At 47.1% G+C, this 13,740-nt stretch overlaps 1 protein-coding gene across 2 annotated transcripts in view; it reads right to left on the bottom strand.

Annotated features, from left to right (window-relative positions):
* LOC119461826 (uncharacterized) overlaps positions 1-13,740 on the bottom strand; it is a 370,449-nt gene that overhangs the window by 71,308 nt on the left and 285,401 nt on the right. For both annotated transcript variants that reach the window (XM_037723200.2, XM_049672281.1), the window contains exon 8: positions 12,719-12,994. In XM_037723200.2, coding sequence (XP_037579128.2) covers positions 12,719-12,994 — 276 coding nt within the window. The remainder of the gene's footprint in view (positions 1-12,718; positions 12,995-13,740) is intronic.

Consider the following 13,740-nt stretch of genomic DNA (forward strand, 5'->3'; position numbering starts at 1 on the left):
CCAACTTCTTTCCATAGGCGAGCTTCAAGACCACCGAGATGACCGTCCACATTGCAAACATACGATCCAAAATGGCTTCACCATTGTCAGCAAAAAAGGAATTAAGGAAGCATACGTCCCTCACGCCATCTGATTGAGATTTCACGATAAAGCGCACCGTAAGTTTGGCCATGTTGGGGTGAAGAAAAACTTGCAAATACTTTCACCGCAGTATTACTGGTCAGAAATTATCAGTGATGTTTCTACATACGGGCGTCATTGCAATACATGTCACAAATGCAGGAAACTAAAAAGCAACGTGTCCGCCACCTGCAGAACAACCTTTCGTCCTTCTGGCCATGAACACTATCGGTGGTTTTGCGAGATACGGCTCGTCAAAGAACCTGATTCATTTGGCGGTAGATCACGCCGCGCGTTATGTGTGAGCAATAACTCACAACCTTTGATGCCTGCATATCTTGCCTGAAATAGATCTCCGCTGCTGGAAAGCCGAAGAACTTTATCTCTGACTGTGGAGCAGGATTCACCGCAAGCAATTCACACAGTTCTTGAAACACAACAATATTGATCAGCTCTTCACATCGTCTCAGCATCCACAGTGCAATGGCATGAACGTACGCACAAATGACACTATATTGACTCGACTCAAATAAAAAATGAAAAAAAAAATGTGTAGCTTGCACTGGAGGCGCAATGCTAAACAAAAAGCTGAGCTAATGGGCACCTAGCTAGTCCTGGCTTTTGGGCTAGGCTTAGAACTACCAAGTCATCCCCGGCATTTCCCGGAATTCATTGATTATTGATCGATTATCGATTAGCTGTTGATTGGCTATTGATTAGCTATCGATGACTGACTAAGCTTACGTAGTCGCAACTCTATCCTTAGCTAGACTTAACCAGGCTCAGCTTCGCTAGTTCACAGGGGTATGTGCATTGCGCTTGGACCCTTTCTGCAGTGCCGCCAGGATCGGGCCACGTTTCCTGTTTACGAGAGACAGATTACGCTCGGCATAAACAGCTCCGTTGTTAATAAAGAACCTCGCGAAGCACGGATTCAACATCTTTAGGGGGTCGTTCACTTTTCTGATGTATGGAATGCCGTCTTATCCAACACTGCTAAACAGCGAGACGGAAAATCTGGAAGAGGCATGAAAGGCTACAGTTCGGCATTCCCTTGCATACCACGAAAAGAACAAGGTCATTCGTGACAGAAACTTTCTACCAAGTGGGCTTCACGTTGGTGACTTGGCCCTCTACGAGACACCATGGCATCCAAACCAAGGAAAACTGCAGTGACGGAAGGATTTGACAAAATTACCCAAAAAGTGTCCGCAGTGAATTAGGAGATTAACCGATCCATGATACCGCTCGGGAGGAGGGGGAAGCAAACCTGTGACGGTTCACAGTCATTCTATAGCATGACCGTGAATAAGGAAGTGCGCGCGACTGAGAAGTAACATCCAGTGTTCGGGGTGACACCATGGCCTTTCATCACGCGCACACACACACACACACACACACACGGAAGCGTACTCCTGCAGTTGTAGATGAAAAGACGGAAGCCGCAGTTAGGGGGCTGGGCGGAAGAGGATAATATACATAAATCGTAACATAAGAAGCCAACAAAACACCAAGGACAACATAGGGGAAATTACTTGTACGAATTGAATTAAAGCAGTTATAAATTAATGGAAATGACTCAGGGTTACTTGGAGTAGCAAAACGTCATCATCATCATCATCAGCCTATATTTATGTCTACCGCAGGACGAAGGCCTCTCCCTGTGATCTCCAATTACCCCTGTCGTGCGCTAGCTGATTACAACTTGTGCCTGCAAATTTCGTAACTTCGTCACCCAACCTAGTTTTCTGCCGTCCTCGACTGCGCTTCCCTTCTCTTCGTACCCATTCTGTAACTCTAAAGATACACCAGTTCTCCATCCTATGAATTACATGGCCTGCCCAGCTCCATTTTTAACACGAAAGTGTTTTATGCCGGGGTCCACCAAGACTTCACTGACGTATTTCCGTCACGGAAATACGTCATAGAACATAATACAAAGAAAGAAACCAGAAGAAAAAGTTCCACAAACATGCAAAATTTGGAAATCGAACCCACGACCTCTCGGTCCGCGACGATAGATCGCCGAGCGTTTAACCCATTGCGCCACAAACGCATTTGCAGAGAGCTACACAGACGCGCCTTATATATCTAACACTCCTCCGTGTACCCGCGCTCTTGCTCGGGGCGGTGCCGCCGCCTACGAGCAGAAAAGAGAAGTACTGCATTATGACACTAACGCGCACCGACAGTGAACGCTTCGGTGGTCTCAGCACTACGACGCCTCGATGCCAGCATTCGAAGGGACGCTGGCATCAAGAAGCACTACCAACGCCACCTAGGTGGCGTTCACCGTACTCAGCACAGCGGAGCGTGGCCTCCGCAATTAGCTCTGAAAATGTTCTGAAGTTGATCGCGGAGGCTGCAATTACGACGCGCTGTACGCGCTGATTTGACTCGGTGACGATTCAGTTACGTGCTTTGTCTTGCGCGTTGTATTAGTGTGTCAGTTACGTGCTTCGTCTTTCGCGTTGTGCTAGCGTGTGCAGCGTAGTGCAGCTTCCATATGCACGCAGGGGCGGATCCAGGTTTTTTCTGAGGGGGGGGTCAGCTTCTGTCAATGATGATGATGATGATGATGATGATGATGATAGTAGCCTTTCTTATTTACAGAAATTCACCGTTTCTTCTCACGATAAACCCGCGTTTTATACGGCTAGAGCAACACCTGTAGCCCACCGTGGTGGCTCAGTCAGCTCAGGCGTTGCTGAGCACGCAATCGCGGGATCGAGTCCCGGCCGCGGCGGCCGCATTTCGATGGAGGCGAAATGCAAAAACGTCCGTGTGCTTGCGTTGTAGTGCAGGTTAAAGAAACCCAGGTGGTCAAAATTAATCCGGAGCCTTCCAGTACGGCGTGCCTCGTAATGCAGAACTGGTTTTGGCACGTAAAACCCCAGAAAGAGGAAGAAGACCTGTAGCGAAGCCAGATATCGGTTTCTCCAAGCTTATATGAAAAGGGCGTTACCCAATACAGCCATGTGCTTGGCGGCTGTGCCTGATAATACAGGATGTTCAAAACTAAGCTTGATGCTTTTCTTAAAATTAGGCACTGGGAGGCACGCGAAGACCACCTGTGCAAATAAGTTATGTAGCCAGAGGGCACAAAGTGAGATGATAATAATCGCTGTGAGGAGCCCAATTAACTAAAATTGAACAATTATTTTTTGTCGACTGCAGTAAGTGGGTATATTTGTATTGAAAACTTAGAGGCAGTCGTGTCTTTTACTGCTGTCAATAAAAAGTTAATTATATTCAATTTTAGTCAATTCGGCTGCTGACAGCGATAATTATCATCTCACTTTGCGTCCCCCTGGCCACATAACTTATTTGTGCACGTGGTCTTCGCGTGCCTCCCAGTGCCTAATTTTAAGAAAACTATAAAGCTTAATTTTGAACACCCGGTACATCTAGCCTCTATTGTTTCTTAAAATAAAATTTGCGATGATCTGTTGCAGGTTTGTTATAAATGCGTAAGCACGGGTCCGTCATTGGAGTTCTGTTGGGACACCTTGTTTTCGTTAAGGATATTCTTTCGGTTCGGCTGAGACACCTTCGTTTGCTTTGGAGCTCCAACGCGGCAACCACTACGCTGGTTGTTTACGATATGCGAATCACCGCGTATGAAAACTCACGACGCCACCTACAAGAAGAACGATGTGGTGTAGTAGCCGAGAGCGCGAGCCAGCGTCTTCATGTTTTGTTTCCCACGCGACGCCATCCTTTTACACAAGGAGCGCATCTGCTCCCGTTTCTCTATCCACGCGACGCCATCCTTGGCCCGCGCGCTGGCGTTGGCCGCTGAGGTCACGCTCCCCCACTTCGCAGCCGCTGCTCGAGACTTCGCCCCGCTCCGCGAGAACGCCCACTCAGATAAACGGATCCAGCGGCTTTGACCCTACTATGCTTAATGTACGGCAATAAAACTGCGAAGTTACAATGAAAAACTTGTAGTGTACGAACGGTACTATGCTCGTACTGGATATTGTCAACGTGTAACTGTGATCACAATGAGTGCTACAGTTAAAAAAGGTTGCCCATACGTAGTTCTTAGTTTAGCTGTTATTGTTATTATTTATACAGGGTTTGTCCGAAAAGTAATGTCAGTGAGTCGATTAAAAAGAAATTATTGATCAGATCGGTACAACACAATAAAATGTTTCAAAATAGGCTCCTCCTGCATCGTTACATTGCTTGTAGCGAGATTTCCAACCATCGAAGGCATCACGGTAGGCCTCCTTAGGAATGTCCTTTAGAGTCTTGGTGCAAGCCTCTTCGACTTTGCCAACTGTCGCGAAATGATGTCCCTTCATGGGAACTTTCAAGCGCAGAAAAAAGAAGAAGCCTGGGAGAGCCACTTCCGGACTGCAGGGCGGCTGGGGAACCGTTGGCATCTTTCAATCGGCCAGGAAGGGGGTCAGAGGAAGGCGGTGCAGGCTGCATGGTGCGTTGTCATGGTGAAGTTTCGAATCGCCCCCGATATCAGGCCGGGTGCGATGAATCCTTCGCTTGAGTGGCTTGAGCACTTTCACGTAGAATTTGGCGTTCACGGTTGTACCATGGGGTACAAACTCCTGGTGGACGAGGCCACTGATGTCAAAGAACACAATCAGCATGGTCTTGACCTTTGACTTGCTAATTCTTGCCTTCTTGGGGTGAGCGGACGCCTGGCTGTGCCACTTGGCACTTTGCCTTTTTGTTTCGGGGTCGTATTCAAACACCCAAGTCTTGTCATCGGTGGTGACAATGTCCAAAACGTGGAGGTCACTTTCGCACAAGTCATAAACCTCCTGGCACGTTTCAACTCAGCTCGATTGTTGGTCGTCCGTTAACATTTTGCGCAAGATCTTCGCGCACACTTTTCGCATCTGAAAATTATTCGTCAAAATCGCGTGAACGGTACTTTTTCGAATGTTTACTGTCTGTGCCACTAAACGGACACTCAAACGAGGGTCTGAGTACAAAATGATCTCTCGCGCGCGTCACATTTTCGTCGGTGATGGTCGCTGATGGCGGTACAGCGCGGGCTTCATCGCTGACCTCTTCACAACCTTCTAAAAAGACCTTGTGCCCCCGGTAAACTTGACGTTCTGACAAACAATTATGACCAAAAACTGTCTTTATCATAGGAAAAGTTTCCACTGCAGACTTGCCGAGTTTCACACAAAACTCGCTGGCAATCCTTTGTTCCAACGAGCGCTGCATTACGGCTTGCACGGTAAATGAAAATGAGGTGACGAAAAACCTTGTCCTTACTCTCCAGATGGTCGCAGACGACTGAGCGACAGCGCGTGCGTAAGCTCACTTCCCCTCCACCAATCCCAAATGGTCGTAGCGTGCTGCGACGTATTGTCTCTTCACAATATAATCACTGACATTACTTTTCGGACAAACCCTGTATATGAACACTTCCGCAAGTGATCTCTTTCATTAAGCAGGTTGGTCGAGGAACCGATGACAGCCAATGAGGCAACCGATGACACCCCAAGGGGCAACTAAGTTGATCAGGCGCGAAGGCGCTCGCGCGGACATCGGCATGCTTGGCAAAAGGGACGTCCCCTCGTTCATTCGACGCCAGCGACGGGACGAGAAAGGCCCAACCGCATGCACGCGATATTCAAACGACAGCGACGCGACAGGTACACCCTGTCGCGCTGTCGAGTCGCGGCGTGGAGCAACCACATGAACGCGGCACTGCGAAAAAGAGTAGCGACGTATTTACATTGTTGTGCGAATGAATGTTATCGTGTGCGCGTAAAGAAATCTCAATTTGATCAAAAGGTCAACGTTTTATCTAGATCTAGCTAAATATGCTATCATCCTCAGTGGAAATCCGTCCCATGCAGCAAGCGTAAAATGCCGTGGCGCCATCTTTTGAGTAAAACTTAACACACTTTCTCGGCTCTCGGTGGCGTCTCAGCCCTAACAGCGTCAAAACAAACAACCGATCTTAATAATAACGACAAGAAAGCGCCGATACTTAGTCCTCAGCTAGCGATGAGACGAAGCGATGACTGATTGTAGTATTTATTTTTTGCTGTCACAGCAGAGAGCAAGTTGCAAGTGCGAATTCAGATCGAAGCGGGCAGACTGATTGCTGCCATGTTGTTGTGCAATCGCTGTCCCCAGCGGATGTCGTCGCGTTGACTTCCGGGCGACAAGCGATATTTTCTGGCTGGCCAGAAACCGGCGACACGACCAGCGATAGTGACGGATCGCCCTCCGCGACGGCAAAACCTGTCGCTCGTCGCCCTCGCTTGTCGCTGTCGCTCGAAGATCGCGTACATGCGGTTGGGCCTTAAGGCACCGCCGGTGCCAGGAGGTCCAAGGTGTTCATGAGAAAAAATAACTACGGCAACTTCGTGACACCACACCCCTACGGAATACAACTAAGCTTGTGAGCGAGCTAGCTTTACTTCCACATGACTGACATCACTGGTACTCGCGAAAAATACTTTTGAAGAATGCTGGTGGCCATTTTTTGCGACAGGGCCATCCCCCTGTCAGCGAGGGGGCGATGCAGAAATCTGAGGGGGGGGTCAGGACATCCGGACATCCCCCCTGGATCCGCGCCTGTATGCACGACGGTTGCTCATGGTCATCGACATTGGTAGTCGTGATGGAGGAGACGTGCCACCAGGCGTCAGCGTGGGTGCATCAACGCCTAAGGGCGATTTAGCCACAAAACACCAATAGACATTATATATCAATGTGCAATAAACATTACACTACTTCTGTGAAGACACGTTTCACTTTCGTGTTCTATACCGATTCCTATATAAGAGGGATCAACCACATTTTTTTCCTCTTAATGTCAACTAGAATATCGGCAATCCCCGTTTGCTCTCTGATCCACATGGCTGTCTTCCTGTCTCTTAACGTTAGGTCTAACATTTTTCGTTCCATCGCTCTTTGTGCGATCGTTTACTTGATCTCGATATTTTTTGTTAATCTCCAAGTTTCTGCCCCATAGTTTCTGCTCGGGTAGAATGCAATGATTGCATACTTTTCTTTTCAACGACAGTGGTAAGCTCCTAAGGATTTGGCAATACCTGCCGTATGCACTCCAACTAAATTTTATTCTTCTGTAAATTTCTTTCTCATGATCAGGGTCCCCTGTGAGTAATTGACCTGGATAAGCGTACTCCTTTACAGACTCTAGATGCTGACCGCCAGTCCTGAAGGACCGCCAGGAATTCTTGTTTTCTTGCCAGGCTATTGAACATTATGTTTTTCGTCTACGTAATAATATAATAATATATATATTAATGATATAAGTAGCCTGAACAACACTTTTCAATGTCATGAACATTCGTACTCACTAAAGCAGCTAACAACGCTTTGAGCATGTATTAACGTGAAAGCGTTAAGGGCCCCGTGTCGCAGAAAACCCGGTGTCGGCGTCCGCCACCGGCGGCGTGTTCCGTCAGAAAAAAATGATCCCGTAGCACTACGGCGCAGGAGCGTTACTGAACTACGGCATTACCTCACTGGAGGCATGGACCACGCCGCCCCCCCAGGCCGATGCCCGACGAACTGTCAACTACTTATGGGAGTTTGTGCGCGAGGCCGGCTTGACCGGCAGGTTATGAATGTGTAGAGTTTTCTTGTTTTTTTTTGTGTGTTCTTTTTTTTCCTTGTGAACCCCGCCATTGACCCTTACCCCTGCTTAGGCCATTGAGCCATTCTTTTCATTAAAGTTCATTCTCTTCTCTCTCATACTAAAATGCGTAACAAAATTTGTAAATTCCGATTTGCACACAACCTACACACATGATAGCGTCGCATTGTACTTTGAATGTCATCATCATCATCATCATCAGACTATATTTATGTCCACTGCAGGACGAATGTATGAGAAGATAATTTGAATATGCCAGAAAACATAGTTCTGTTACGCGGAAACTCAAACACAAACCCCTTTTTCCTTGCCTACGAGGATATGAACTATTGATGAGTAACTGCTTGTAGCATCTGCATCATAAGGGTATGAGCCATTGCTCTGCCTTGCAAAGCCGCCGGGATCGGCCCACCATTGTTTTCTATTGGGCCCCGCGTCGCAGAAAATCCGGTGTCTGTGTCGGCGTCAACGGCGCCCGCTGTAAAACTTGGAGGACGCTTAATCTTCGGCAAGAGTGGAACGCGAGAAAATGAGCTTTCGCGTTCCACTCTTGGCGAAGATTAAGCGTCCTTCAAGTTATACAGCGCAGCTGTTTATGGCTAGTGCTCCACGGATTTTCGTGTGCGTAAGCAAAACCCCGGTCTCGCGCGAACGCGCTCGTGCCAGAGCTTGCGCGTTCTTCCACAGCTGGCTCATCGGCGTGAACGCACTCGTGCCACTGCTCGATCGTTCGTCGTTGTCTTCTGCCACAGCTGGCTCGTTGTACATTTTGAGTAGATTAGTCATCAATGGGCACCATTTTCAAGATCAGTAGACTCCCAGGTGGATAATAAAGGTTTCTCAAAGATTTGCCGCTGTGCGACCCGCGTCGGCTACGTTCGCACCGCCCTCTCTTTGTCGGCGTTTCAAGTGCTTGCGCATCTAGTTTCCTTTCCTTACGCTCTCCCGTGGTAGCGGTATATAAACAAACCAGAAAGACAAGTAACCGTTCTCCATTACAGCTTCCCCGGTCATCCACCTTCCTTCATCCACCTTCAATTATTAGCTATTCCATCTTCACAGAGTGGAATAGCTAATATTTTTTTATTTATGAATTATTTCACGCGGATGAAAAAAATGCTGTGGTTTAGCTTTGGTTAATCCTGGTTGATAGCGAAACCTTAATTCACTGCCCTGACTAGGCTCATCGTCGAGCTGTGGCCGACGTGTGGTTTCGTAATGATATGCAGACATGTTTGCAATTAATACAGTGTTTATTCATTATTTTTTATGCCTATGAAGACACTGCGGTGATCAGTAAAGTATTGAGACTAGGTTGCTACTCGCAGCCGGGCCCAGCTCTACTCGGGCAACGGCGGCAATGTCTCTTTTTCAGGGCTCCGTAAAGGCCTAAACATTGTCCGACGTAGCGGGAACGCGAGCACACGTTATGTCATGCTGGCGAGAACAGTGGCTATAGTTCGATCGATGGGTCAACGTACTGGCGCCGCCAACGAATAAGGATGCGCGGCCAATGCGCACCGACGCGCCCGGTGTCTGATGACGCTCGCCCGCGTGCCGATGGACTATAAACGCGCCTTAATGCTCTCTTGTGGTTTGACCTCTAGCTCTCAAAGTGAAAACTGTTGAGTCGCCGACGGCTGCCCGAGGTAGCGTAATGAAGCTTTAGCTTCAATAAATAAAACAACAATTCATGTGACTCCTGAGTTCCAGCTATGGATGTCCAAAAAATCTATGAAACTGCATATTATAGAGCATCAAATGGAATATGCATGATGTGTATCATTTTCGTGTCATACTGTTATGCTTTTTTGTTTATGCGAAACAGAATTATGCAATTCACTTTCGTCTCCTATGTTATTTTTTACTGAAGTTACAGGAAATTTATTCTACATATTCTTAATCATCTGTATTTAACTACTGTTTAATGCGCATATTTCTTTTGTATTCCGGCCTACTTATCCGGATTAATTTGATTTAAGCTACATGTCATACATCATGTGATCTGTATACTGCTTATGTGACATTTAATTTGATATGAACATGTGTGAAGTATTTCGTATTGTCATTAGTACCGCTGACGCTGAGTGTCAACAGGAGCGGGAGCCCTTTGTCAGGCCTCTGTAGACTCTTGCTCCTGCTCCTTGTTTCTGTAATGGAAGCAAAAATAAACTTCAAACTTCAATATATTGGACCTCAAATACTCCATCACTATGCAGTTCTCAGCGTATTTCCCCCGCGTAAACACCAGTTGTCCAATATTTTGGACACCTACTAGTGCCATCTATGAAGTTTTGTTGAAGTTGCGCCAGCGGATCCGGAAATAAAGGACACGACATGGCGGCGTTCGCGGAGCGGACTTCTACGGCGACCGCCGGAGAAGTGCTGTTCATATTATTGTTTGACCGTTTTAACGTGTTACTTATGATTAACTGGAAAGGTAATGATACAGGGAGTATGCCGAATGAAAAATTTTAGTTGCGCGTACGCTTGCTTTTCTCTGCTAGTGATTTGATATTGCATGTCCAAAACTTTGGACACTGGCACTCAAGACCATCATTGCGAATGTATCGACGACATGTGGAGTGCGTGAATGTGGGTTCATTTCGGTGTCCCCTGGCGTTTCTTTGTGCTTGATTGTCTTGCTCGACGCGAGGGGCCCGGGCTGTCGTCGTGTGATGTCGTGGTCACGCGCAAGAACAGGGTCAAAACAAGCCCAGAATTGATCAAAACCGATTCAAAATAAACTAACACAATTCAGAATAATCAAGCATTAAGTGCATTAATTATCATAAACTCGTGGAAGTTATGGAAATCTTGTAATTCGATCTCATGTCGTCGTGGCCACGCAGCAATGGCTTTGGCTCCACGTGCGTGTCACTTTGGCTCCATGTGCTTAGCGATTTTCCACCAGTTGCGCCTTACTTAGCACCGGTGTCAAAACGGATGATGAATTGCTAAACACAAAATAAGCACAGTTTAAACCAAGATAAACACAAGGAAAACACAAGGGAAACACCGGCGAATCATTGCTTCGCACTTCCCCAGCTGTCACGCTGTCTAGAACAGGTGGATAGCAAAATGACGATGTCGTCAGTTAGCGACTTCCGGTTCGCGGGTTAGCGCTTCTGTTGCTTCGTTCAGCCTTGTCAGCAGTTTCTACAGTGCGATTTCCCGCTGTTCGCGAAGAAAACACGCTTCAGTAACGTGATTATGGTTGGCTGCTCGGAATTAGGGTGCGCGAACTCTTCCGCGAAAGGCAAAAAAAAAATGTTTCGTTTTGCACAGAATGAAGCGCACAAACGTAAATGGGCAGTTGCCGTCAAACGAGCGACCGTGAACGGCGAGCTGTGGGTATCGAATGTAGGAGCCAAAATATGTTAAGATCATTACGTCACAGGCAAGTGTTTTGGCGAATAACTTCGTCTACTAACGTTCTAGTACAAATACCCCCTTTTTAACAATCAGTTAAATACACACAAGTGCACCCAGCAAGGATCCTCAGCACATTGATTATGTGCCGTCTTCATTCCGGTACAACGAAAAGGCAACTGAGGCTGCACGAAAAAGGGAGGCGAGGTAACGTCAAAATAATTCGTGCACTTTTCAGATACTTAAATCAGTGCTTTCTCTCTGCAGTTATACGCGACGTGCGTCTCTTGACAAAAAACGGGAGACTGCGAAGGTACAGCAGCCGACGACATGGCGCGCGCTGGGCACCGCTGCAGACAAAACAGCGGACGAAGCGATCGACTGCAGCGTTTGTTATAGGAAGCGTTATAAACAGCCACATATTACGTTGACTTACCACTTATTAAAAACTACTTCTTAAGTTAACGAACGTTTATTTGCGCTCGACAAACGTGTGCGCTTGATAAACGTTATGTGACTATTAGACGCGACACAAACACGTTAGGGCATGAAATGCCTGCCACCTAAAAATACATGAGTCTAAGGGCGCCAACATAAGTACGAAGGAGCTCCCACCTTCGTTTTGGAACTGCCCAGCGGTGCTTGCATCGTGGTTTTTCACCACATTCCGCAGTATATAAAAGACAAACCGCGTGAAGCATGGACATGAAGTGACGGCGGCATAGACGGCGTCGTGTTCTCGAACCGGAAGTTGTAGCAGAATACGCCGTACCCCACAATGCCTTGTGACAGCCGAGATTTTGCTATCCACCTACTGCATTACCGCCGAGTTTAGCAAGGCCGCTGTACTCAATTTTCTTTTATGACTTGCATGGATAAAGTGCCTATTTTTTCGTTCCCTCGCGCGTCGCATGACACGGCGGAGCAGATACTCCAGCAAATAACCCAGGGCAGCTCGTCAGACCTCGACTTGTCGCACAGCGGCGATGACACTATCGTTGATCCGAGCTTTTATGCGCCCCTTTAGGGCCAGAAATTAGGGCCCACTTATCTTTGTATTTTCTTTGATATTTGTAAAACGTTAATTAATAAATGGTTCTTTCAGCATGGGTAACAGTTTTCTTCTGTAAAGTAGCTTTGCGTTGCGGCAAGCCCACTACTTCACAATTTACCTGATAAAGTTTCAGTGTCCAATATATTGGACATCTTGCCATACTAAAACCATGGACATTACTAAAATAATAAGTGTCAATTTTCATCTTTGTTGGCTACGCTTCATATCTTGAAAGTCTCAAGAAAATCTGTGAACCTAAATCCAACCCGAAGTCAGGAGGATAAACGTACCTTAATGCTCTGTTATGGTTTGACCTCTAGCTCTCAAGGTGAAAACTGTTGAGTCGCCGACGGCTGCCCGAGGTAGCGTAATGAAGCCTTAGCTTCAATAACCAAAACAACAATTCATGTGCTGCCTGCGTACCTCGTTCAGTTTCAGAGCAGTATTTTGTTCTGAATTGAGCTTCGGCCTGTTTGTGGTGAAACCACTGAATGCTGTCGCTCTCTCGCTCTACTTCTTCACTAGTATAACGTTACACAAATTAGCCGTCATACCTTTATCTCAACATTCGGTGCGGGAACTCCGAGGTCCACGAAGTTAATCTCGTCCTGGCCGGGCACTGAGATTATACCGCAGCTTTCGGTCAATCCGTAGAAGTTGCGTAAGTTGTGCAGGTTGGGAAATACTTGGACCGCCCTGCGGGCCAGTGTCTCGGTCACCAGGCTGCCACCGATGGAAAGCTTGCGCACCTGCTCCAGCTTTGTGTTCGTGCGAAGCATCTCGTTCACGAGACTCTGCAGTCGGCTCGGGAAGCTGAACATCGCCGACACCTGCGGGGATTCAGTGCGTGTATGTTATATGCTCGTACGGACGTCGTGGTAACTGTTAAGTAGCAATCGCCTTTCTCTCATTTGCTACTAGAAAGACTCTCCGTCGTAAACCGCTTTTGTTTTCTGTAAACCTGAAGACCTTTTAACCGGACTTCATGGACATTTCTATGAAAAACATAGGCATGCGTTTTTATGTACGTGGTGTCCCAACCATCATGCACCAAGATGTAAAAATATGCAAATGCCACGTAGCCGGACAGAACCAAGGTAATGTTGTTAAAAAGTTAAAAATTTATTCTTCTCAGCTGAGTTGTGTTATAAGGAAATCGAGACCCTTTCCCACCTGATGTCTGGAAAATTGAAGTTTGCTAGATATAAACAGGGGCGATTTTGGGTATCTGACGAACAGCTGATTGACAGAAGTACCGCAGATTGGGCAAGTTGGTGCATCGTACTCTTGTCTTGCTTTAGCGCAACTCAGTTTGAGTACCCTGTCACCTGTTCCCTTTTTTCCCTTCATACTCAAACTGAGTTGCGCTAAAGCAAGACAAGAAGCTGATTGACAACATTGTGCAGGTCATTACAGAAGGACAGTGATGCAGTTGTTGGCCGATAGCCGATAGAGAGAGAGAGAGAGAGAAACTTAAATGGATAAAATGAAATTTTAGGTGCCGTGGTTGGGGCCCCTAGTCCAGGGCTCCCCTGGCACGAGCGGCTCCCCGGGCTTGGTCCAGGAGAGCCAGTTG

Source organism: Dermacentor silvarum, chromosome 8, assembly GCF_013339745.2.
Source record: "Dermacentor silvarum isolate Dsil-2018 chromosome 8, BIME_Dsil_1.4, whole genome shotgun sequence".
Classification (NCBI taxonomy): domain Eukaryota; kingdom Metazoa; phylum Arthropoda; class Arachnida; order Ixodida; family Ixodidae; genus Dermacentor; species Dermacentor silvarum.